This window comes from Camelus bactrianus, chromosome 5, assembly GCF_048773025.1.
Source record: "Camelus bactrianus isolate YW-2024 breed Bactrian camel chromosome 5, ASM4877302v1, whole genome shotgun sequence".
Lineage (NCBI taxonomy): Eukaryota > Metazoa > Chordata > Mammalia > Artiodactyla > Camelidae > Camelus > Camelus bactrianus.
Window position 1 is genome coordinate 74,908,320 of NC_133543.1, and position 25,518 is coordinate 74,933,837.

A 25,518-nucleotide genomic window follows, 5' to 3' on the forward strand; every position below is an offset into this window, starting at 1 on the left:
CAGCTGGAGGGTGTGGCAGTCCCGCCTCTCCCCCTGCCCTGTCCTGTCTCCTTCCCCTGCCTTTTGTGGGTGTTGAACCTGCATGCACCCCAAATAAACATCCTGCTCACTCCTCCCCGTCTTAGCATCTGCTTCCAGTTTACCCAGCATGTGATAGATCCCCTTTCCCTGTGTCTTCTGCCCTGTGACGTTGCCATTCCAGGGTGAGCAGGACCAGACCAACCTACTCATTCATCAAATCCCAAAACAAACTGGTGGTGGTGAAAACCAAGACTCTGACTCTTACTGACTGAATAAAGCTTTACTTTAATGCAAAATAAACAAGAAAAAATTTATATATTCATATATAACAACATCCAAAATGTTTTCTGTGGTACAAATGGGATCATCTGAAAAAGTCTGTAAAGAATTCATTCTCTACCCCTCCCCATATGCCAAAATAGGATTTCACATAATTTATCTTCAGAACTTATGAACAGACTTGGTATCATACAAGCACAGGAAAACACTAGACAAAGTGACTGTATCCACAGCAGGTTTTGTTTTTATGTTCCAGTAGTAAACAGCACTGCAGGCGGCAGAGATGGAACATAACACTGTCTGAAAGAGCTGAGTCAGGGCAGTCTTGGGGGTTGGTTCACTCTCCACGCTGGGCTTGTCCTTAATCCCACCTTAAAAGTCAGGCTGTGTGTGATTCTGTTGCTATTTAAGGACATGAGGGAGAAAGAGTTTCCCTTAGAAGTCAGAGCTGCATATGAGATTCTAGGCTTATTCATTCTCCTTTTTATCAGAAAGGTGACTTTGTAGGGATATCTTATGGAGACTCCTCTTTCTGGTCTCACTGGGGCATCATTTCCACTTAAGTCGGTGTGAGCTGGGAGTACAGAGAAATACTATCGTGGGCTGCTTCTGAATCCATCTCTCTCCCGTCTGATTGCACTAAATCTAGACTTTCTGTTGCTTATGGACTCAGAAAGCAGTAGGGTGTCTACCCAATTTAGCAACGATCTGAAGGCCGTTCATGTGGAGTTCAGAGTTTAATGCCTATGGGCATTTGACAGACACACATCCCTATCCACACCAAACTCTCCAGATCCCTCTGAAATGCTAAGATGTTCCTCCCAAGAAAAAGATTGCTGTGGTTACAGGTCAGGGAATAAACACTCTTAAAGGCTTGACCTGTGTGCGTACCAGCCCTGTGCATGGCAACTCAGAAGACTGTCTGGTGGATTTCCTTCCGAAGATAGATTTAACTCAAGAAATTCTTTGGAAGGAATAAAGAATCATGTTTTAATTTTGTTAGTGGTAGCAAAAATAAAGCTAAAGTGAAGTTTCAAACCTGTCTCAGTCAGTGTGCACAGAGTTTCCTCCGTGGGGTGACAGTGGGTATGTGGCTGCCTTTGTGCTCTTGATTATAAGATTTTTGCTCTGTGCTGTACTGTGGGGTCAATGCATATAGGTCTAAAAATCTTAAGAATAAGGAGCTTCACAGTCATTTCTGCCCCCCACCCCAATTTTTGTTGTTACTCAACCACGATTTAAGAGAATCCTGACTCTGAGCTTGCCTTTCATCCAGTGATGTGATGTTGTGGGGAAGCAATATTATACCAAGAGTGATACTGCCACAGCCGAAGAGAGATGGTCAGTGAGATGCTGTGTTTCACCCCTTGCAGAGGACTGAATTCACCTGCATCTAAAACTTTTCAGTGGTCTGATGCTCCCTTTCATCTTTCCACTGCTGCAAAAAGGGACAAAAACAGAGCTCCTTAAAGCATCTAGTGGCTTGAGGCGAACACATCATTTCAGGGCCCGGATACCCCAGTGGCTAGATCAGGAGCTGAGTGGATGTACATTGTTGGGTCTATAGCTTACTGTGGGTGCCACCTTTTCTGGGGGGCTATTAGCATTCTGAGCTACAAGGAGACACCTGATTGAGTTTTTCCAAGGCCTTAAATAAACAGGGAACTATTTCCTGCTACTGGGCACCTACTGATTATAGCTGGGTCTTCTAAATACTCTAAACAACCTGTTCTAAATTCTGGGAAGGAGTTCCATACCTCTGGTGGTGACAGCTGGAGGAGTGGGACACAGTCATGTATGAAGCTTACATTCAGGCTGTTCTTAATTGTCACTTGGCTTGGTGAAGACTGTCACACACAATGTTAGCTTCTTTCGGGCAGGGTCAAATGGGGCATGTGTTACACATCAAAAAAAGAAAACTGCTATAATCTTTTTTGGGGGGGGGTCTACTTTACTAGTATCTTCACCTCTTTGGCTGCCCCTCAGGATTAGCAACGGTTTTATTGTGTAGGTATACAATACAAAACCCTGCTCGGAGCAGCTCACCCTGAGCCTGAGTACAGGCGATATTATGCTTACAAGGTAGCAACATGGTGAAAATGTATCCTTCCTACAAGGGCCACTCCAACACACAGAAAATCTCACCTTACATCACTGGCCTTCATGGGATCTTGACCTTAATCCAGAAGGAAGCTTCTAGCTTGGTTACGTCGAATAGTCTACAGAAATTTGGTTAAACTATGGAGCATTCTGAAGAGCTGATTTTTGATGCTTCAGACCACATCATACTTCCCTCATCATTATCTTTTAATGGTTTATTTAGCTTGAGGGGAAGGCAGCTTGCAACACGTTGGCAGGGAAACCCTACAGCTCACCTTCACCCCACCCCTAGGTGAGCAGGGCCCAATCCTCAACCTCTTTGCACAAATTGCAAAGAATCTAAAGGTGCTTGGCTTAAGGAGATGATAGAGGGCAAAAAACAAGTTGACAGTCTATTTTCAAGAGGGCCATAAGTAAATAGTAGTTGAGAAAATGATACCCCTCCAAGTTCAGTGAATAACACCAAGTCTAAAACCAGCAGTTGCATCATTCTTGGTAACAGAACTCTATTTTAAATTAGGAAAAAAAACCAAAAACAAAAACCTAAACTGGGTTAGATAGATACTCTATATATTCAATAATACTATAATTTAAAAAATTCTAACAGTCACAGGTATATTAGTCTTGGCCAAAATATGTTTAAATTGAACGCAAGACTTTTTTTGGGCGGAGTCGGAGAGAGGGAAGGAAGGAAGAAGGAATTAAAAAGGGTTAAAGTATTTCAAGAGCCACTGAACAATTCAAGTTGCTGTTCCCAAGCTTTGCTGTTTCTCAGTCTTCTCTTGTGTTTTCCTTTGGGTCAGGTTGTAGGTTTTAGGTGTTCTGTTGAAATAAGTAGAAAATAGTTGCAAAGTTCTAAAGAAATTGTAACGGGTTTTGGAGGGTGGAGTTTCGGCTTCTCAAAGCTGTAAGACCTTCTTTTCCCAACTGGAGACCTTGGCCTTTGTCCCGCCCTAACTTTTGTTAATGAAATACAGCAGATATAGAATGACGTAGTTTTACGCTCCTTCTCCCTTCCCTTCTGTTTTCCGGGTGTTTTTTTTGTTTTTTTTTTTTCCTTTTTATTTCCTTCCTCATCAGACTTTCCAGAAAGCATCTTTATTTTCCATTCTCTATCCTGGCAATCACACGCCTGTGAAGGCACACGCATGCCCATATATACACACAGTCAGTCACTACCATCTACTACCTGCTGGTTATCATTCCCAAAGAGCACAGTCAGCCCCTCCCCGTCTCCAGGTGCAGATGGCCCTGTTTGGTACCGAGTCTGGAATTGGCATCTCCAGAACCCTGCTTCCTGTGCGCCCTAACCACTGGACCCTCTTTTTCCCGAGTACATTTTAGCTCTCAAGTGGGAGCCTTAAAGTAGAGGCCCTGCTTACAATAATTACAGGCAGGAGATTGGGGGATGACTCTGAAACCAGATCTCTCCACGCTATCATGACTGGGACGAGGGAGGAAGGAAGGTGAGGACCATGGGAATTTCAGTTCTCTTAACCTGACTGCTGCATTGGTCCATGGAAAACATTTATTTCTTCTGGAAGCTCTGACTAGCTTTGCACGTTCTCCCAGGACACTAAGACTGCATTCACATCTTGCTTTCATATAAAAAGTGAGAAAACGTGAAATGCTTATACCAAATGAGTGGTACCAAGAAACTGAGAAAGTCTACAAGTAAAGAAATGCAGTCTTCCTCTGGGTATAAAACATTTCAAGATCACTCGTCATGTTTGCTGTTGTTGCTTTCCCAATGAAAAAAACTACTCCTTTAGGGTGCCCATATTTGCAGCCACTCTTCCTAGACTGAACAACTCCAATAAGGTGGCTGAAGCTTAGCCCCCAAATGGACGATGATCCCGGCCAGAGATGGCCCTGGGCTGCCAATCCTACGGGGCGTGTGTGTGTGTGCTCCGGGGAGGTGCCCTGTTCTAGATCTCCATAGATATTTGCCTGTTCAATTGCCACTCTTAGTAAGATGAGCCATTCTAAAACTATTTCAAATATCAGGCAGTATGGTTTTTATGGCCCCATCCCTCCTCTTCCTTCTGATTTCCCTCCCCAAACTCCTGTCCCTTTCTTTCTCTCTGATTAGCAGCTGAGTGTTGCAACTTCAGTGAGAAAAACCTAATCTGTACCATGGAGAATTCTTAATAGGAAGAAGGCCTTAAGGTGATGTTAGATGTCTTCCTTTCTGGGCTGGGCAGAGCTTGGTGGCATTTAGCTACACGGCTGCGGTCATGGGGTTCTTCTGCCGGGGATCCTGGGCTCGGTAGGGGTACTGGTCTGGGCTGCCCCCTCGGGGCCCTGGTCTGCCCATGTCCTGGTAGGCTGGTACTCTGTGGTGCTGAGGAGGGGAAGGCGGAACATCTTGTCGGAAGGGTCCTTTGTGCTGGGGGGCTGGCGGGGGTGGGTAGTACTGGGGATACCGGACATCTGTGACCCTCAGGTCCGGGGGGCGGGGATAGCTCCCTTTGAGGGGATGCACAGGGTGAGCCCCTGGGTAATATGGAAGTTCCCTTTCCTTGTAGAGGCCTCGAGGTGCTGCTGTCAGATAGTCTATGGGATCCGCTGGTCCTCCCCTGGAAAGAGAAGAACAGACACATCAAAAGCTACCAAGACGCCTGCCCCGCTGAAGACCTCATTCCTCAGCCTGCCCTGCAGGTGGCGTGGCCACAGACTGGATCTTGCCGTTGGGATGTGACCAGACATGATGTGGGCCCTTAAAAGGAAGAGAGGGGCCCTCTTCTCTTCGCTCCTTTCTGTTGGCCACTGGAGACCCCAGGGGGAAAGCCATATGCTGAGGAAGGCAGAGCAACAAGAAGGTAAGAGCCTGGGTCCTCAGCCTTATGAAGCTAGCATGTCAGTCAGGACCAACTAGTGCCTGAGGAAGAAATACACTTCTGTCTTGTTTATATGTTGGCCTTTATTACAGTAACCAAGCTAGTTTCCTAAACAAGGCAGAGTCTGGCTCTGTTAAAGCTGTGACCATTTGCCCCCTCGCCTTCTCCACTGCCCTGAAGCCTGACATAGATGTGGTGGTGGAAATGCACATGATTTGGAGTTATAAATTTCCCAGGGATTGCATACTTCTCTCCTTGGTCTATGGGGTGCTCTTTACATGGGCCACAGTCTTGGTCTGAGTCTGGTTAGCTTCTGTCACACCCCTGCGTGGATTAGTGTGCCCTCCGCTCTCTATAGTTCCTAGAAAAATTCCCAACCCAGAGCTTAGAATTACCTACCCCCAAACTTTGATATAAAGCAATTCCACAGCAAAGTCAATAAGTACCACGTGGCCAGTAGCAGATTGGGAAAAGCCAAACCAGCTGTGAGTTGCACTGTGTAATGAGTAGGCACACAGAAAGGTCCAGGGCAAGAAAAAACACTAACAGAAAGCGACCCTGTCTGGATCTCTCTACTAAGACAACAAGCATCTTCTGATTCATTTGCCATAACAGAAGCAATACGTCTCTAAACAGTGCGCAGATGCCTGCGTCTTATCTAGCCTGGGGTTAAACAGATGAGTTCTGTTTGCAGCTCTTAAAACCTCATAAACCTTCTGTGCACGTATCCATACTACCGTCCCCAGATCTTCCCCACTTTCTACCACTCCTCGTTTTATTATTTCTTTTTAAAGGAAAACAGCAACGAGAATAAATGATGAAAATCTCTCCAATGTCAGAGTACAAACTGGTAGAACACTTGAAAGAAATGACAGGGCTATAAGAAAGCAGTGTCTGGTTAATCAAGCACTGTCAGTGAGGGTCAGAATCACCCTGTAATCTGCAGGGTTTGATGTGAAAACAGGTCTGTAAGTTCCCCAAATCACTGAAGGTTTGACAAGCCCCAAGCTCGGGTCCATGTGGAAAGCAGCATGTGAACACATTCATAAGGATGAACAACAGAATTCTCACTCTTCTTTTTAACGTCTTCATTTGGCTATGCATAATAATGAAAGATAGATCCTTGAGCCTGGGTTAATTTAGTTAGAGTTTTCAGATAAAAAAATTACATTGTTTGCATACAAGTTATTATAGCATCAACTGCTATTATTCAGTGCAGTTTGCTTTGCTCTATTTTAAATTGCCCATGACAAATAAAGCACAAATGTGTACTCTGTCACTCCAGCCCTGGGAAATAAAGGATGGGGATTTCATCTTCCCTTTCCTTTAGAACGTTATTTTTTATTTAGAAAACTTCCAGCATTCATTATATCTTTTATCGTAAAATATTTTAAGCCCCCACCTCCCCCACTGTGTTCATTCCTATTTCCTTTTGGTTCATGTTGGAGATTTCCGAAACACTTAAAATCCTTAACCTATGTTTTCTCTCAAAGTCTACAGAAGATATTTCTCTGCATGAAGTGAAACATGTGGTTTTTCTGCACTCATTTTAAGCCCTTGGGATAAATCACTGACATTGCAACACACAAACATTATCTGCCTTAAAATGAACATACGACCAGCGCTCCCTCCGGACCCTCTTAGCATGAATGTTTCCTGTTTAAAATGGCAAGAGAGAAAGGAAGAATTCCAGGCCTTGGACTTTCAGGGTCCTGTTCTCTCCCTGGAGATTCCTCTCTTTTAAAACAGAACATTATAAAAGACAGGCAGGACTTGGTGTTTTTTTTTTTTTTTTTTTTTTTTGTGGAGAGACGACCCAGATCAAGTGGTGACGGGGCAGAAGCCACCCTAAGAGCCAGAGCCACCGTGCAGGCTGCGTGCACATGAGACAGTCGCGTTCCCTCCGACCCTCCGCCACTCGTCACAGATGGGGCAGAACTCAGGATCGTTCTGTGGGCCACACTGCTTCCTCTGAGGGGAGATTTTACATCTGGGAGTTTGCTTACATGCGGCAGAAAGCAAGTGAGGTAGCTGTTCTTTGTCAAGAAATGAAATCATGGAAATTGTCTTTTTCTGTAGAACTCATCAAAACAGTTATCCTTTCTAATTTTTCAGAGAGAAGAGAAACAATGAGCTGGCCTATACAAACACTCTTTGAGGTTCAAAGAGAGCTGGGAGAATTTTCCTTTCCTTGTGGTGGGGGAGGGGGCTGCTGCTGTTTATAATAACTGTTGGCTTGAAATTGAGCACTGACTTACCAGAACTAAGTGCTTACGAGTATTGTGTGTGTGCGTGTGCAGACACACACACTTAAAAGAACAATTTTTGGGGTGGGGTATAGAGCTCAGTGGTAGAGCAAGTGCTTAGCATGCCTGAGGTCCTGGGTTCAATCCCCAGCACCTCCGTTAAAAATAAATAAATAAAAATAAAACTGAAACAACAATTTTTAAACAAGAAAAAAAAAAAAAGCCCAGTTCACGAATGACAGAATTTGATAGGATCAGGAAGAAGAGGGGGTGAATATTTTAGCTTTGTTAATTTTGAATATCCCTTTTCATAGTGTCTTTATTTGGGTGAAATTCAGTACTTGCAGGACAGCATAAAACCCAACCCGTTCTGGGGGCTAAGAAATGCTTATCACAGTGACCGATGCTGCGTGCTTTGAAACCCTGGGAAATCCAGGGGCAGCTTTCTTTGAAGATCCTGATGAAAACAGAGATCCAGATAGCAAAGTTACCTCACTTCAAGTCTCCTCATTTTTCATGGGGCCCCATGAGTTTTATTTGTATGTGTTAGTATTTTTCTTAAAAAAAAAAACAAAAAAACAAAACTCACTCAGGAACTATATTTACTTAAGGGAAGAAGAACAAGCCTATATTTATATTATAACTTTTTGAGGAAACCATCATGAAAATATTGGTATTTTTAAAATTTCATTTTTCCCCCACTTTGTTTTTACTGAAGTATAGTCAGTTTACAATGTTGTGTTACTTTCTGGTGTACAGCATACTGATTCAATTATACATATATATTCCTTTTCATTTTCTTTTTCATTACAGGCTATTACAAGATTTGAATATAGTTCCCTGTGCTATACAGTAGGACCTTGTTAATCTATTCTGTATGTAGTAGTTAGGATCTGCAAATCCTGAACTCCCGACTCATCCCCCCCACCAACACCTGTCCCCTTTGGTAACCGTAAGATTGTTTTCTTTGTCTATGAGTCTGTTTCTGTTTTGTAAATAAGTTCATTTGTATAATTTTTTTAGATTCTACATATATGTGATATAATATGGCATTTTTCTTTCTCTTTCTGGCTTCATTTGGTATGACAATTTCCAGGTCCATCCATGTTGCTGCAAATGGCATTATTGCATTCGTTTTTTTATGGGTGAGTAGTGTTCCATTGTCTGTATATACCATATCTTCTTTATCCAGTCATCTGTTGATGGACATTTAGGTTGCTTCCATGTCTTGGCTATTGTAAATATGGCTGCCGTGAGCATTGGGGTGCATGTATCTTTTCCAAACAGAGTTTCCTCTAGATATATGCCCAGAACTGGGATTGCTGGATCATAGGGTAAGTCTATTTTTAGTTTTTTAAGGAATCTCCATACTGTTTTCCATAATTGCTGCACCAAATAACATTCCCACCAGCAGTGTAGGAGGGTTCCCCTTTCTCCACACCCTCATTTATCATTTGTGGACTTTTTAATGATGGCCTTTCTGACCAATGTGAGGTGATAACCTCCTAGTAGTTTTGATTTGCATTTCTCTAATAATTAGTGATAATGAACATTTTCAGGTGCCTGTTGGCCATCTGTCTTCATTGGAGGAATGTTTGTTTAGGTCTTCTGCCCAGTTTTGCATTGGGTTGTTTGTTATTGAGTTGTATAAGCTGTTTGTGTATTCTAGAAATGAAGCCCTTGTCCGTCACATAGTTTGCACATATTTTCTCCCCTTCTGTAGCTTGTCTTTTCATTTTGTTTTGTAGTTTTCTGTGCAAAAGCTTATGTTTAATTAGCTCCCATTTCTTTATTTTTGCTTTTATTTATATTGCCTTGGGAGACTGACCTAGAAAAACATTGCTAAGATTTCTATCAGAGAATATTTTGCCTATGTTTTCTTCTAGGAGGTCTATAGTGTCCTGTCTTATGTTTAAGTTCTTAAGCCATTTTGAGTTTATTTTGTGTATGGTGTGAGGGAGTGTTCCAACTTCACTGACTTACATGCGGCTGTCCAGCTTTCCCAATACCAAATGCCAAAAAGGCTGGCTTTTCTCCATTGTATATTCTTGCCTCCTTTGTTGGAGATTGATTGCCCGTAAGTCTGTGCATTTATTTCTGGGCTCTCTTTTCTGTTCCACCGACCCACATGTCTGTTTCTGTGTCATTACCGTGCTGCTTGGATGACTGTGGCTCTGTGGTGGTGTCTGCAGTCTGCAAGGGTTATTCTTCCAGCTCTGTTCTTTCTCTTCAGTATTCCTTTGGCAATTTGGGGTCCTTTGTGATTCCATGTAAATTTTAGGATTATTTGTTCTAGTTCTGTGAAAAATGTCCTGGGTAATTTGAGAGGGATTGCATTAAATCTGTAGATTGCTTTGTTTTGCTTTCCCAATTTTTTTTTGTTTGTTTTTACTGCTTATTCTTTTTCTATTTTATTTTTTTGATTAGGCTCAATTTTGGAGACCCAAGGGATTCAGATTTTGATTGGAAAATTTGTAGGAACTATCTCAGGCATACAGTCTCCAATCACATAGATGAGTGTAATCATGATGGTTAACCATTCAGGGTAAACAGGACAAAGTTCTGTGGTATTGACATGTGAGGAAGCAATAAGGATTCCTTTCTTTACATGAAGTTTTCCTCTTTTTGCCATCTCAGTATATCACTATTTTTAATCAGACAAAAAGAGCTGAAAACCAGAGGCTAAATGGGTCAGAGAGCCAGCTCCTGGGTACCAACAGGCTATTTTATGGAAGTAGGGAAGGGATGCTTTTACATTTGCTAAGATAATCAATCCTTTTGGGGAAAGGGCTCTGTATTGGAAGGACTGAGTAACTGGCAGAGCCTTTTAACTATGCGTGAGGTGGCTTTACTTACTGGAATAGACAAAGGGGCATGAGCCCCTGGAGTATATGAAGAGGCAGGGGCACTTTTGAATCCTCTCATCTACCCCGCATCTCCTCCCTCCCAACAACTGCAAAGAAAATCTCTTTCTTCTGCACTCACCACAGTAGGTCATTCTCACCTCATCTGTCTCCTTGCCTTGGGCTGGTTATATACTTGCACAAGAGCATCTCGAAGGAAGGAACTGAGTTTCATGTATCTGGTAATCTCCCTCAGAGCTTAGCACAAGGCTTTGCACATCATAGGTGCTCCATAAATGTATGCTGATTTTGTTCAAGAAAGTTTAAAGAGAAACCCCACAAATACACATGGTTACCATAGCAGGTCAGGTATGTGTAGGGGCTGGAAATAGTTAGGTGTGTAGAGGAATAAAAGGAGAAAGTGAACTCTCATTGAGAGGCAGAGATTGACATTGGTTGACATATGACTGGATGCTAATTTTTAAAGAAGGAGGGAGGGAAGGACGTTGGGCTGAAATGAAAGGTTGGAATGGGTCCAACATAGAATGGTTGTAAACTTTCTCAGGGACTGGGTTATTGTACTTGTCTTCTTTGCCAAGAACAAAAGTAGATTGTCTTATCTCTGCTGTCTTGCATAGTACTTGAATCATAGTAGGTGCTTAATGAATCTTGGACTCAAATTTAATTGCCTTGACTTACGTGACTGATTAACTGGTGCAGGTTAAGTGTGTTTATTCAAGAATCAGTTAAGGACTGGTTTTATTATGGTCCAGCAAAGAATTTTGTTTCTGTCAGAAACACAATAATCTAGGAATATCTTAATGTATGCATTTAAAAATACAGTACACCAGGTCTCGGAGCCTTAGGGAGACAATGTCAAAGGTGAAAACCTGGTGTGATCACCAGTTTCTAGTACCTGGGCTTGAGGACTGATGAACATGAGCCAGAGGTAAAGGTGCAGTTCAGTCCCCCTCTGTCACAGCCCCTGCCAGCCTTCTCTCCACCGGAACATACATGATGGGTGGCTTTCACACAAGCCACGCATGCCCAGGAGAGGCAGAAGCTAGGATTCTGCCAACTTCTCTACCGTCCGCTATAACTCAGTGCCCTTCCCTCCTATCCAAGAGAGAACAAGGGGACTGATGGGAGTGGGGGCCACATTATTAAGGGAGAAATTTTGAATCTGCTATAATTTATTAAGAGAAAAGTATTTGCAACCTTCAGTTCTTCAGATATCAGTGACAAACCCTTACAAGAGAGCAGTGATCGTGACTCACCAATGTATCTCAAGGTGAGTTTCAGAAGCACCTCTGTCTCTCACCCAGTGAGCTCAGCTCCTTTAGGAGGAGGGAGGACAGGTGGAGCTGAAGAATAACAGGGGAAACAGCTACGGCTGAGACATACCAGTGACCAGAAGAGCACTGGTTCTGAGAGGGGGCGAGCTCAGCAGTCATAAAACGCGCTCTGTAGTAACAAGCGTGAGAGCCGTGAAGAATTGACGAGCAAAGATGAGCACATCACCTTAGGCATGAGCAATGGATTTCTTAACTTAAGGAAAAGCCTCCAAAGGGCAGCATCTTACCCCTCTTAATTACTATAAAATACTACACGTGCTATTAGCAGCCAAAACACAATTTTTTAACTTCCAAGGTAGCCTTTATGGGTTCCCTTTTTTGGTAACAGTTGACTGTGACCAGATTTGGGTTCAGATGGGAGGAAGTAAATGATGTAAAACTGCTGGTGCTGAGAGAGGTATTTTGTACCCCTTGGCAGAAAGTCGACATCTGGCACAGCCGTGCTCCTCTCACGCACGCCACGCGGAGATTATTTACCGGCAGAGCCGATGTTGGAGCTTGCTTCCCTGCTTCTTCTACAAATATGGCAAAAAGATCAGCACAAACGAATATGCTCACAGGCGCGTGAGCTGCCCATGTTATGTGGACAGAGATGCTTTTAGCCTGTGTTTGGAATTCCTTCAGCGTCAGGTTTCCAATCACCAGGCCTTCACCCTTCGTCCAAGCATGAATGTGGTTGGCCAGGATTAGCAGAGCCCTCTGCAGTGTATATGACATAGCTTTGATATCTGCAGATTTTACAGAATCATAAAATACAATGATCATCTGATGGCCTATGTGATAGAAACAATTTCGGGCAAAAATTCTGCTTGCATCACTCACATTTCCCATTGCGTTATGAGGAGAGGGCTCTTGCTCTCCGCAAAGAACTGGAGTGGGAGCAGATTTTTCAGCGGATGCTTTTGGCCCTAGTTAACACCAAGGAGATGTTTGCAAAGAAAATGAAAGAGGAATGATAATGACAGAGTGCTCGGAAGGCATTTCTAAAACAGTTTAAGACAGGCATCATTTTGATCACCCACATTTAATTCCTTCTTACATGTTTTCCAACAGTGACCACAAACCCAAGAATTTAGTTATTTACAAACTGCATGCGCACTGAGGATGGGATCCTATATAACCCTTTAGCAGATGTTATCTGGAAAACGGCCCTTAAGAACGTTTCATCCTATCAGATGCCGGGAGATCGTCTCTAAAAATGGTCCTGCGAAAATAATTTCCTTTGTGAGGGGGGATGAGGTTTCTAAAATGGGTGCTGAGCACAATTAGAAAGGGCAGCACGAGGGCATACGTGGAGAAGGAATCTTGTGGAAAGCCACAACTGTTGTGAGTGGCTGCAAAAAAGTCATGAAATCCATTTGAGCGATACCTGCATATAATTACCCCAGGGTCCTCTTAACCATGGAAGAGGTTTATTTAAAGAGAATGGCAACCAAAAGAAACAAATCATCATAATTTGTTAGACCACTAAAACCACCTCTCCCTCTCTATCTGTTGTAACAGTGGTCCTGCAGTTTCAACGTCTAAACACTGAGGACTTCGTCCAGTTGTCATGCAAGAGACAGCAGTTCAGTTTCAAGGTCAGACTTGGAGGGCCTACAGGTTCGAGAGGGTAGGGTCCTGAATTCTAAACAACTTCACTTGCCCCTTAGGAGAAACGCTATGCAGTTTCTTGTCCAAGGTTACTGCTTGGATACAGGACATTCTAGGGAAAACATGCTCTTCATGAGAGCTGCTTTTCCCTGATCAATTTATGTTATATTCACAGTAATACATACAGTTTTTGAAATAGCCAAAGATACTCAGTTATTCATATTGCTGCCACGTCTTTACCCGCCACAGTGCCTCTGCTGTTAATCTCTGAAGCCTGGGAATAGGAAGATTTTGATGTAAACTACCTACGGTCTTAGATCATCAGACTTCCTCTTCACTAGGGGCAAGGACCTCCATGAAGGAGTCTTAAATACTTCCACCTTCATGTGTGTATATCGGGAGGAGCCTCCATGCCACGATTTCACTGAGAGACTCCTGCCACTGCAGTTCTCTGACTCTCAGACTCAGAAGCAGAAATAGAAGTGCTGGGAAGAGTTCTACTACTCTCCTTGATGAAGTCTGGAACAAACTTTGAAAGCTCGATTTAGAATGGCAGAGGTTCAAAGCCTGCCAAGCACGATGGCTCCTTCCTGAGAGCTCACAGCAGGCCAGGTGCCACCCAAAGCATTTTCTCCATTTCAACATGTTTATTTCTCATTACAGCACCACAAGGTAGGTACTAGTGTTATCCTTCATTTGCAGGTAAGAAACTGAAGAACAGAGAGATTAAGTAATTTGACCAAGGTCACACAGGAAGTAGCAGTAGATTCAAGCCCAGGCGGACTGACCGAGAGGCCACATGCTTGACCACTGAGCTAGACCGTACACCCTCTGACCCCTCTTGCTTCTCACCTGCTCACAAGGTGCCTAGTGGCTGCGGGGGAAAGGAATCAGAGGCATTCTTCTGACGCTGGCTCCTGAACAGTGGATGAGTGAGGAGCAGTTCAGTCTGGGACAGATTAAGGAGAGTGACTTGTTCTGGGGGATCTGGGGCAGGGGACTGAGGTGAATTAGCTGTGGGATGGTTGCACAGGCACCTCAAACCTACAGGTACAAAATTAAGTAATGTCCTCTCCCCAAGTCTGCTGCTCCTCCAGTGGTCCTTTGGGAGAATGACATAACCTGTACAGTTGGCTATGCCAGAAATCCAGACTCCTCTCTGGCGTCCCCACTCCAGTCACCCCAGGGTTCTAGAAAACACTGTCTTCAGTATTCTTGGCTGTCTGTCCTCATTCTCTGGCCTTACTCTAGGCTCAAGTTCCTTTTCAACTGGACTAAAAACAGTATTTTAGGGCTAGCAGCAGGCAGGTAAAGCTGTGGGCAGTCAACAGCATAGAAACAGGGGCATGTGCATCTGAAGGACATTGAATTTTGTCACCTTCAAGCCAGTTGCCACCAAACTTTGAAACAATTCGAGCACGTTGCACTTCCCCTTGAATGAAAACATGGCACAGTTTGTAAAGACGGGCGAGTTCACTGTTCTTTTGGGGACTGTGTCAGCATTTACATCTTTGGGGATGTGATCATCTTAAATTTAAATCCTGACCATTTAACTGGTAGAGTTTTTTTTTTTTTTTTTTTTTTTGCTTGTGCCTGAATATGAGATCTGCCAAAAATCTTTTTTGAAAAAAAAATCAGGTGATCTTTTCTCCCCAATTTATAAGACTAAATGAGGTTTATAGATCATATTTCATAAACCTCTGGCAGAAACATAAATTTCTGCCTTAAGAAATGAGCATGTTAGTTCTAATGTCTAATCTGTAAGGCAGTTAAAGGACAAGTGGACCAGGGCCTGAAGTGTAACTGAGGCATGCGGGTTCACTTTTGGGTAGGAAGGATTTGACCTCAGCACCTCCAAATACTGACTTGATTTCATCTCCAGGCTGGTTTCCTGTGAAAAGGACTTTGCTCATCCTTGTCTCATCGGTGACATGAGCTTCTCGGTCCCAGCCTCCACTGGAGCAGACACGTCGAAGGAGGTACAGCCTGGCCCCAGAGCTCCACTTGCGGTGAGTTTGGTGTTTGTTAACTGATGCAGCTACAGTCCTGCTCAGGTGTATTTTGGAGATTTATATTCTCACAGTCTCCCTGCTGCCCAGCCAGCCCCAAGGCAGTGAGCCGGTTCCTTCTCCAGTTCCCACCAGAGAATAGATGGAAGCACTTTTGGCCTCTCTGGATCCATCCTGATGTGAGATTGAGGCACCTCGTGATTCTTTCCACCGAAGCGTGGAGGGCAGTCCTGGGCCTTCACCTCCTGTCTGTGCTAAGCAGGTTCCGAAGCCCAGGCTGGGCCTGCTGGGTGCATGCGAGGCTCAGCTGTTGGCTCCACTCAGTCCTCTCACCCAGAATCCAGCTCCTTATTTGGCAGAGCACTTGGGAGACAGCAGCAGCGTGACAGAATCTGTGTAATACCCTGTTCTACTCAGCTTTCATCTTTGCAGATGAAATGGATTTACAGCACAAAGGTTACTGAACTGTATTGTCAAAATGGTTTTTGAAAAATAACAAAAGTTATTAAGAGAGTGTTAGGTGCCGATGACTAGCTCTGAGCCCCCCACCCCGTCCTGCCCTGGTCTGTTCATCCTCTGGCTGATCGTTTCGCGGCTGGTAAAGACTGGTTATTAATGTCATTACAGACCTTTTACTTTCACATCCCCCTTTCACTGAAATTAGAGCATCCTTTGTCATTTCTCTTTCTGCTGTAACACAGCCTGACTGTCAGCCCAGTTTTTTCGGGTTCCATCCTTGCCTTTGATGCTGGGGACATGGAGCAGCCAGCAAATCAAGGCTTATAATAGCCCATACTGACTGGGGCTGTGAAATTACTCCACTATCATCAACACTTTTTTTTTGGGTCTCCAATGTTCTTGTACAGTTACTGTCCTCAGCCTTTTCACAACCCCCCTCTCAGACCTCCACCTCTACTCCCTTTAGCAAAATAATATGTGGATTCAGAGCCATTGATGGGTGCTTTTAAAAAAAGAGAGCAAGACAAGCTTTTGTTGTGAGTGAGCTCCTTCACATATTATTTCATCTTACATTTGTTCTCTAACTCCCTGAGTTACTGATTTATTCCTCGAACAATCTGAAGAAAACCATAAATTCACCTTCTCTGCTGCCTTGCTCTTGGCCGTATTTGGGGCTGGCACATGTGTCAGTATGAAACCACCCCATTTTACCACATGCGTGCTGTTACCAGCACAGTGGCAACCTCCATTCTTAAAATCAGTCACGAAGCTGAAGCTTTAATAATTTAAACAAAACTGATCGTAGAAAAGCAAATATTTACAAGTATGAGTCATCTAATTTAAGGAAATTAATTAAAAGTAAAGGCTGAGGTGATTTAAAACTAAAGAACCATTACCAAATAAAATGTTATTTACCATTTGCTCCATGCCAGCTCGTTTTTAAATGTCAGGAGAGATGGGATTCTAGGCCCTCTCTGTGCTTCTGTGGACTTCGAGCTTCCAAACCTGCCACCCTGTTCTGGAACTAGTTCTCGTTTGTCTGTTAGGGGGCGGGCTGCTCTCAGGGTTTTCGGTGCTGAGGGATTGCAGGATGCATCTACGCAGTGGGGAGAGTGGAGGCTCAGGGGCTTGATCTAAACAAGGCACCTTGCAGGGATACGATCCAAGTGACTGAACTTCCTCTGAGCCTCAGTGACCTCATATGTAAAGCGTATGACCTCATGTGTGAAACGGGGATATTGTGACTGCCTTTCCTCCCCTTGCAGGGCTGTGATGGAAACTAAACAAGAAAGAACACGAGAAATCAATACAACATTGTAAACTGACTATACTGCAATTAGAAAAAAAAAAAAGAACAAAAAGACCAGTCACACTGAGGTCCTCAATACGTGTTGAATTTGAAGTTACAATCATCTTTAAAAGAAATAAAGCTGGATCTTCTATATGGAGTTTAAGGTAATTGACCTAAGACCTTGAAGGAGTAAGTAAACAAACCCGCAAACAAATGCAAACTTCGAGACTGAGTGCTGGGGGCCTATGGGAACCACTCCACATTAGTATGTGTCACTGTGGGAAGTCCTCCGACAGAGGTAGCAGCTTGTAGGTCCACGGGATGAATGAACGAACGAACGAATGAATAATTATCTTCATATATGTATACAGACTTGTGGTATTTACAGAATTTTTTCAACTAGTTGCTGGCATTTGTACATTAAGGGCTTTCACATAAAAACTCAGCTTTCCTGTTTTTCTTTAAAGTGGGATCTTGCCTTCCTTCAAGGCTGCAGTCAGTGGGCAGCGCCGTACCCTGGAGGCAGGGGCTTCGCTCTCCTTAGGCTGTGCTCCTTCCTGCCTCTCTCCTTGACAGCCCCCCTGCCCCTAGAGTTATTTAGGCCCCTGCCCCATGGGAACAGCTCTCACCCTCAGGATTTCTGCATCATGGCCTTCAATCTGCATCCTCCACTGACAGGTGTGTGTGATCCAAATTCCCCACTTGGAAGAGTGACAGTGCCCTGGGAAGTAGACCAAGATTTATACCACCGTACCTGGTCTACCTTTCACTCTTTAAAACAAATTCTCCATCAGTACCTCTGTGCCTGAGAGAACTGTGGTATGGAGGAGGGACCCAGTCAGGAACTACAAAGACTGGGTCACTCGCCAGGGGTTCAGACAAGTCGTGTTACTTTCCCAGGCCTTATCTTCAATTCTGTAAAATGAATAGGTGGCCCCCAATGAGTCATCGGGGATTCCAGTTTCATGGCCCTTCCAGGAAACCACACAGGCTGCAGTCCAAACTGACCTCAGGTCACGCTGCTGCATTTCAGCCTGACCTCTGCAAGGGTGACCCTGGCTGGCCGCCTTCACTTATCTGTGCCTTGGTTTCTCCATCTGTAAAGTAATATGTGCTTTTCTTCTCACAAGAGTAAATGCAGTGATATGGGTGAAAGCGTTATTGGAGGGAAGTTGGGGTAAAAAGAATCCAAGATCTGATATTACTCTTCTATCTCAAAGGTTGCGATTATGAAGGGAAACTTGCTTCGCCTAATGGGATTTCTGGACTAGAATTTGCACTCCTCATTGAGAGGCACTGTGTGGATATTTTCCTGGCCAATGAGGTGATACTGTGCAGGTTTCATCCCAGGCCTTGGCAAAAGGGTAGGTGTGTCCCACTTCAGAAAAACGGGACTCTGATTTACCTCCTTGCCTCATGCATTTTATGAGCAATGTATGTAGTTAACTGTTATCAGGTGGTTAAGCCATTTGATGAGGTGTGAACTAGCCCTTTAGTTGTTTTATTTACAACATACTTACCCGTCCCTAACATCCCATTGGGGAATTCTCTACTTAGTCGATTAATTTAAGTGAGGTTTACTGAAACACGGTTTGGTAAAACCAGAAGCTGAAAAATGCCCATTGGAGTTTTAGCAGTTTTATAGGCATTTGTAAGTATGGAACACACTCAATTGAGGTTAAAAGAAGTATCAACAACAAGAACAAATGAATTAAGTTGTTAATTACCCTCATCATGACCATTTGAAAAAATAACAGCATGGAAAATCGAGACAGGACAAAATATTTAAATTTAAATCTACTTGTTCTTCTCTGGGTGCTATTTCTGGTAGAAAGAAGTGGCTTCAGGGGGATGTTTCATTTGTCAGGGATAGGCAATCAGAATTGCTGTTAGAAGCCAAATGTCTCCTTGAAAAATAATCCTTTTATCTTTCCCCTGTAGTTCTCAGTCTGGACGGACAAAACTCCTGATGTTCATCTAGCCCAGGGGCCATCGTACTCCTTGGTTGGTGACAGTGCTAAACGAGCCCCCAGATCTCCAGCACCTGTGAAAAGGTACGAGCCCCAGAGTCTGTCCCCGAGGATCTCACCAGCTATCCAGGGAGAGAAAGAACGAGATGAAAGACAAGACAGGACACACACGTTCAAGGCTGAGTAAGGACCATGGGACACTGCTCTAGCTGAGGGTTCTGATGAGGGGGTCGTTAAGGGGATCTTGAAGGAAGAGTTGGATGTGGGCAAGCAGGGAGAAGGGGGCAGTGAGAGATGGTGACCCTTTAAATAAGGCAGTGACAAACTGCAGGCTACTGGGTAGAGAAGCTCAGAGGCCAAGAAAGTGTTCTTGTTTTAAAGTGTCAAAACTTAGCTGTTCCAGAGACCATTTCTTCCTGACCCCCTATTTCTGAATCAGATGCCCTTCTTGGGAACTTATTGAGCAGTATCAGTAATGATAGAAAATTAAGTCATGATTAGTTTAAATTTACGTAAGATCACGGAAAATGTTGAATGCAGACTTGTTGCTTGCATAGAAAAAGTTCTGGCTCTATGGAGTTACTAACCACTCTATGTAATTACCTGTTTTCTTATTTGTCCCCCAATAAAGTGTGAACTCTGTAATGGTAAGGGGTATTGCTGAGTTCACCCTTGACTTCCCAATGCCTGGCATATGGTTGAAACTCAATTCAGTATTTCTTAAATGAATGTTATTTGGAGATTCCTGGTGTGGGAAAAAGGGTCCTCTTTTCTTTCAGTTGAGTGGGACCTATACTTGCCGACTGAGGGAAAAAAATGCTTATTTGAGTTTCAGCCTCATACCTTTCTTCCCCAGCAACTGGCATCTTGCTTGTTGCCTAGTGACCAAGCTCCCAGCTCAGACACTGGCTCTGGTAAGTGAGTTTCTGTTGTGATGGTGGGCTCAGCTGCTCGATGGTAAACAACCACTTGAGCTAAACAACCACTTGAGCTTGGAGCCGAAACTCCTGGGTTCTAGTTCCAGCTCTGCCACTGGCTTTGAGTGAGAAATTTCCATGTTCATTTTCTTCACTTAAAAGTGGGGATTATAATGCCGAGCTCGTAGGGTTGTTGCGAGATCAAATTAGAGATGTATGGAAAATCCTGTGTAACTGACAAAGCCCTACTTAGTTACGAGATACTGATAGTATTAATACTATCCGAGGTTCTGCCCTCTCTGTTAAAATCCTACGAGGAATGAGGTCCTACCTCTGAAACCTTAACATCCAAGGCTGTGTACCTTCATTTGTGGCTAGACATTCCTGATGCTAACGGAGCCTTTGCCTTTGGTCTTTTGTTTACAAGACTCCCTCTCAGGCTGTGCTCCTCTCTGCATGCTGGGATCTTGGATTTTTGTCCAAACAGGATGGACTTGTTTGCCTCTGATGGTCTTACCTCCTCCTGCTGGAGCCTCTCCCGATCCCTTCTTCTACCTCTGGGGATGTCTGTGTTCAGGTCTCAGCCAACTCTGAGCTAAGCCATCCTGACCATCAGTACAGACCCTGCTATGAGCATCACGGGATGAAGCAGCTGGGGAGTTAGCAAAAGTGGTGCCAGGTTTCCACTAATGGAATATGACATTGGGAACATTCTTATCCTTTATCCTATATTAAGCCTCAATTTTCTCATCTGTAACATTGGAATAGTAATGGTTACCTGCCTCACTGAATAGTTAGGAGGGTTAAGTTAGAATGTAGAGCACTTAGCACAGTGCCTGGGTGTGGTAAGTGATTGACAAACGTTGGATTTTTAAATTGTTACTGTTTTTCTCTTTGCTCCAACTTTTTTATTGTTTATTCCTGATTCCGTAATGTCTTACATGCTTTTCTCAGTCTTCCAAATATTCAGATATGTCCAGAGGCCTTTTTCTTCTCTAAAAATCTGCTTCCTCCAGATGGAAATGAGGCAAGTTATCACCACTTTCCTAAAATTTATGGACTATGTTCATAAAAAATTTATACAAAATGCACTAAGATGTACACTCTCTCGAAACAGTTGTTCTTTTTTGTGCAGTCCTGGTTATATTCTTGATGTCAAGTTGCCACTTAGTGTATCCACATTGAGGCCACCTCTTGGAGACTTGCTGGAAGACTTGGATGTGGGATCGCTTATGTTCTTAGAGACAAAAACAGTTGCGTGGGCAGCTGTAGGTTACATGTGCACGCATCCAAACTCAAAGGAATTTGGGAAGCAGTCAAAAGACCATCAAAGACTCATAATGTCCCTATCTCCCTTGTCTCTTCTTTTATATCGGATTATCTGCATGGATGACACACTGGATTTATTTGGGGACGTATTCTTGAAGTCTGTGCAGCAGTTGACAATCAGACCTAGAAGTAGAAGACAGTTTGGTGTTCGGGTCTGGTAATTTTTTAGGAGTTTAGCATTCCTTCTTCTATTTGTGAGTGTGCAAAAGCACTTCAACTTTTCTCTTTCATCCTTGATTCTCTTTCCTTCTCCCCTTTTCTTCAGAGTTGGGACCATGGAAGGCTGCCATTTTTCCTGCCTAGCATCTATCCCGTCTTTCCTTGGTTATGGTATTTTGAGTTTTGGGGAATCACTCCATGTCCCCACTCAGTCCCCATGGTTCAGGTGGGGTGAGTCTACCCAGGACTCCAGAGGTGGCATGTGACCCAGACTGGGCCATTAGAACACTACACCCCCTGGACACAGTGATTGTTTATGGGTAAGTACATAACTCAACCCCAGCAGCCCGAGACAGTTCTAGGACTTTTTGTTAGATATGATGGAATGAGAATCCCTCTTTTGCTGGAGTGACTAAGAATACAGGAAATAAGCTGGTGCTGTGGGCAACTGTCTCTACCCCAGGGTGGAAGAGTGTGCCTAAGAACAGAGCCAACACAGAGGGACACAGAGGTTAAGAGATGGGGAGAAGGAAGCCAACTCCTGATGGCATTCTCTGAGTTCCTGGGCAGCTGCACCTGAAGAGAAGCCTACCCTTGGACTTTTTTCCAGTTACTTTTGCCAGTAGATTTTTGTTCTGTATTGGATATAGAAAAATGCCTGAATAATATAGAGGGAGACTGCTAATGCTTACCTGCTGTGTGTGGAGGAGGGCACCTAACGGGATGACCACAAGTACTACTACAGGATAACGTACTTGGAAAGGGCAGGTGGCCATTCACTTCAGTAACTAACAAACAAACAAGGGAGAGAAAAGCTTATTGTAGATCGTGTTGCCTCTGCCTGGCACAGTTCCCAACATCTCCAGCGTGGAGAAGGTGAAAAGCAGAGGCCTAGAGTACTTCTCTCATTGAACTGTGATTAAAAAAGGGTGCTGGCTGGGGAGGAGAAGAGGCGTGGAGTATGGGAGAGGGCCTGTTGGGTTCTGGCCCTTGACAGACTTCCTTTCGGCTTAGATGCCTGTGCCTAGAACTGATTTCCGTAACTACGCATGGCGGCTGTGTTACCTCTATTTCTGAGGAAGTGAATAGTCCCAACTCCTGTCCTCTACCAGTTGTCTAATAGGTGACAATAAGCGTATGCAGGTACTTAGCAACTAGCTGTATAAATCTAAACCACGCCAGGAAAACTCCTGCCTGTTGAGACCCAAGAGTGTAAAGAAAAAGCAAGATAAGATGACTATCCCATTGTCCCCATGCCTGACAGCATTTATCAGTTGCTCATCTCTGTCTCTGTTCATATAAACCACTGGAGGTGGGACTGGCTCTGGAGCTGCACTGGGAAAAGAGGTCTGGAGAGCCTGACTGCTGTGAGATTATTATCTTTCGTCCTATGGAATACTGATTTTACATGATGTTGATTTGAATGGCAGGCAGATGATTCCACTGGCAAAGAAAATGGAAACTTGTTTCTCAGGAGCAGCACAAGGCGGCTGGGTTTTCTCCTGTGCTTTTGACAGAGTGGTAAGTATGAGCCAGGACGTCATGGGGTGGGTCTCAGAGTTGGGGTTTGCCAGGGACCAGCAGTCAGGAGAGCTTGAGCCACCATTACATGACTTGGGAGTCCAGGTAAAAATGGACCTCTCTTTTCCTTCCTCAAACTTACAGAGGCTTAATTTACCTACGAGAACTACGAGAAATGTGTCCATGAGGTTTTACAAGTGTATACATCTGAACCACCATCAGAATCAAGGGTATGGGTGACTATTTTACTTCGTTCAATTGCTTTTTTTTTGAAACCACCTCTTAAACTGTGCTCCACAGAAGACATAAAGAAAATCCTACACTTGAAAAATTCCTTACTTGTCTGGAAAAGCTCCAGTCATTCATGTTTTATAGAAACTGCTGAATGTATTTTAAAAAATCAAGGTCTGGGTGGGTAACAAAAATGAGAAGTTTGAGTTTTTGGGAAGAATTTTTTGGAAAGATAGATATACAAACTATTCAGAACAGAAACTTGGAAAAACATGCTATGTCATCTCCACAATTATTCTTTTGCTTTATGCATTTCTGTTAGCAGAAGATATTTTTTAGTGACAAAAATACAACTTACTGAAAAATAATTTGTTTTCAATGAAAGACCTCTCAGAGCTCAATTTGAAAGCCCGCAAAACTTAACACAAACAGAATGTCCACTTAAACTCAAAATGATTGAAAATAGAGAACTGTCCTTCCTGACACTTTCACAGTGAAATGTCTGGAATATTTTCCCTTCAGATGCAAATTCCTTCCATCTTTTTCTGCCTAAAAACTTCGTCGAATGCCTCCTATGTGCGGTTCTCTGTAGGGCGGAGGACACAGGTGATAGACAGGGCCCTGTCCTTAATGAGCCGATGGCTGTTGCTGTCTGTCTCCTGCGTCCACTCCCGTGCTCATCGCACTTCTAGTAGGTCTGCTGATCTTTGCAAAGCATGGCTATAAATGGGAAACTGGGAAAAGAGATGGGAGCAGGAAAAGGGGAAAGAAAAGCAGCCTATAACTATTTTTCATTTGATGAAGACCAGCAGTTCTGCTTATTTCCCCACTATTGGTCATGGCTGGGGTTCATGGTAGAGAAAGTCTAAAAATCCAAATCCATGAAAAGCAGAAAACCAATGCAAATAACCCAGGACCTGAGTGTTCACCTAAAATAGAATTCGCCCTCAGTGGCTTTATCTGCTTTCTCCCTGTGGCTTTTGTTTTCCTGATGTAAAGTCAGTGCCAACACAATGAGATACCAGAAGCTTCCAATGCAATTACTGAATTTCTTATATGTCAAAATTTGGAGAAGAGAATAACTTGCTTCTGATGGCTGTGGTATTATTATTCAGAGCATTGGAGCAGTGGGTTATTAAATACAGATAATGTGACCATCAACCACCAAACCTCAATCTGATACATTCCAGTGCTGACTGTGAATCTTTTTCAATTAAGTAGCTTTCTTCATGAAAACACTGAACGTAAAACCAAATCTATACCACAAATACAATTGTGGTTTATAAGGAGATGAAGACAATTAATAAGAATAGACATTTACTTTTTGACCAGTGACTTATGATTTTCACGGTAGCATCGTAGACCCCACAGGGCACCTGATAGTAATGCAGGTCTTCTGGTCCACTGTGGTTGTGGATGTAGCTTCTGAGATACACCAACGGGAGGTTTTCTTCTTGAGACCAAAGGATAGAGGTGGATGTGTTGGCATAGAAGCTTACTGCTCTTAGCTTCTTGAAAGAGAGGCTCAAGAAATTACACTGCAGGTTGTTACCAGAAATTTGAAATAGACTAAGGCAGAGCGTTACAACTGCCACCATGTACTTGGTTCTTTCGTAGGAGGGCCATCTCCCTGGTTACATTTCCCATCTGTTTTTGTGTGCCATCTACTTTGTCCTCAGAGCCCTTAGCATATGAATCATAATTATTTTAAGTTCCTGGTATGATAATCCAACATCCCTGCCTGGTCTGGTTCTGATGTTTGCTTTCTTCAAATTGTGTTTTTGTTTCTATCTTGCCTTTTAGTATGCCTTGCAGCTTCTTCTTGATAGCTGAAGTGATATAGTGGGTAAAAGGAACTGCTCCAAATAGGCCTTTAGTGATGTGGTGGTGAGGTGTATGGGGGAAGGAAAGCAGCCCACAGTCCTGTGATTAGGTCACAGATTTTTAGTGAGTCGATGCCTCTGGGCTGTGAGCCGCACACTTCTTTCTCAGTTTCTTTCTTTCCCCGTAGGTGGGACAAGCTGGCCGGAGTGGCCTGGACTTGGGTACTTCCCTCCTCCCACAGGAAAGGCTGGAGCCAGCTGGAGTTGGGTATTTCCCTTCCGCCAGGTCAGTTAGGTTTGGTTAACTAGCTTCTCCTGAGGGCAGGGCTTATTAAGAACAGAGTGTTTCAAAATGGTTCCTTTTCTCCTCCCCCTGCTGGAAACGAGAGCATTTTTCTTTGATACTGACTCTGGGAATCCAGTGGAGCTCCTGGAGGTAAATGTCACTTACCAGATTTGGTGAGGCCAAATGTGATGCCCCCGCCCATGACCGGGTCCCCACCGAGCCTCCGACAATTCCCCAACTACAGGT

General features: G+C 43.7%; 1 protein-coding gene across 4 annotated transcripts in view; it reads right to left on the reverse strand.

Moving 5' to 3' along the window:
• PARD3B (par-3 family cell polarity regulator beta) overlaps positions 1 to 25,518 on the reverse strand; it is a 944,975-nt gene that overhangs the window by 20,366 nt on the left and 899,091 nt on the right. For 2 of the 4 annotated variants that reach the window (XM_074364119.1, XM_074364120.1), the window contains exon 23: positions 287 to 4,979. The exons of 1 other annotated variant lie outside the window; for it this stretch is intronic. In XM_074364119.1, the coding sequence (XP_074220220.1) occupies positions 4,622 to 4,979 (358 nt within the window). In that variant the 3' untranslated portion in view covers positions 287 to 4,621. Of the gene's footprint in view, positions 1 to 286; positions 4,980 to 19,401; positions 21,376 to 25,518 lie in introns of those variants that run through there. One more of the 4 variants, XM_074364122.1, reaches the window with a different exon arrangement.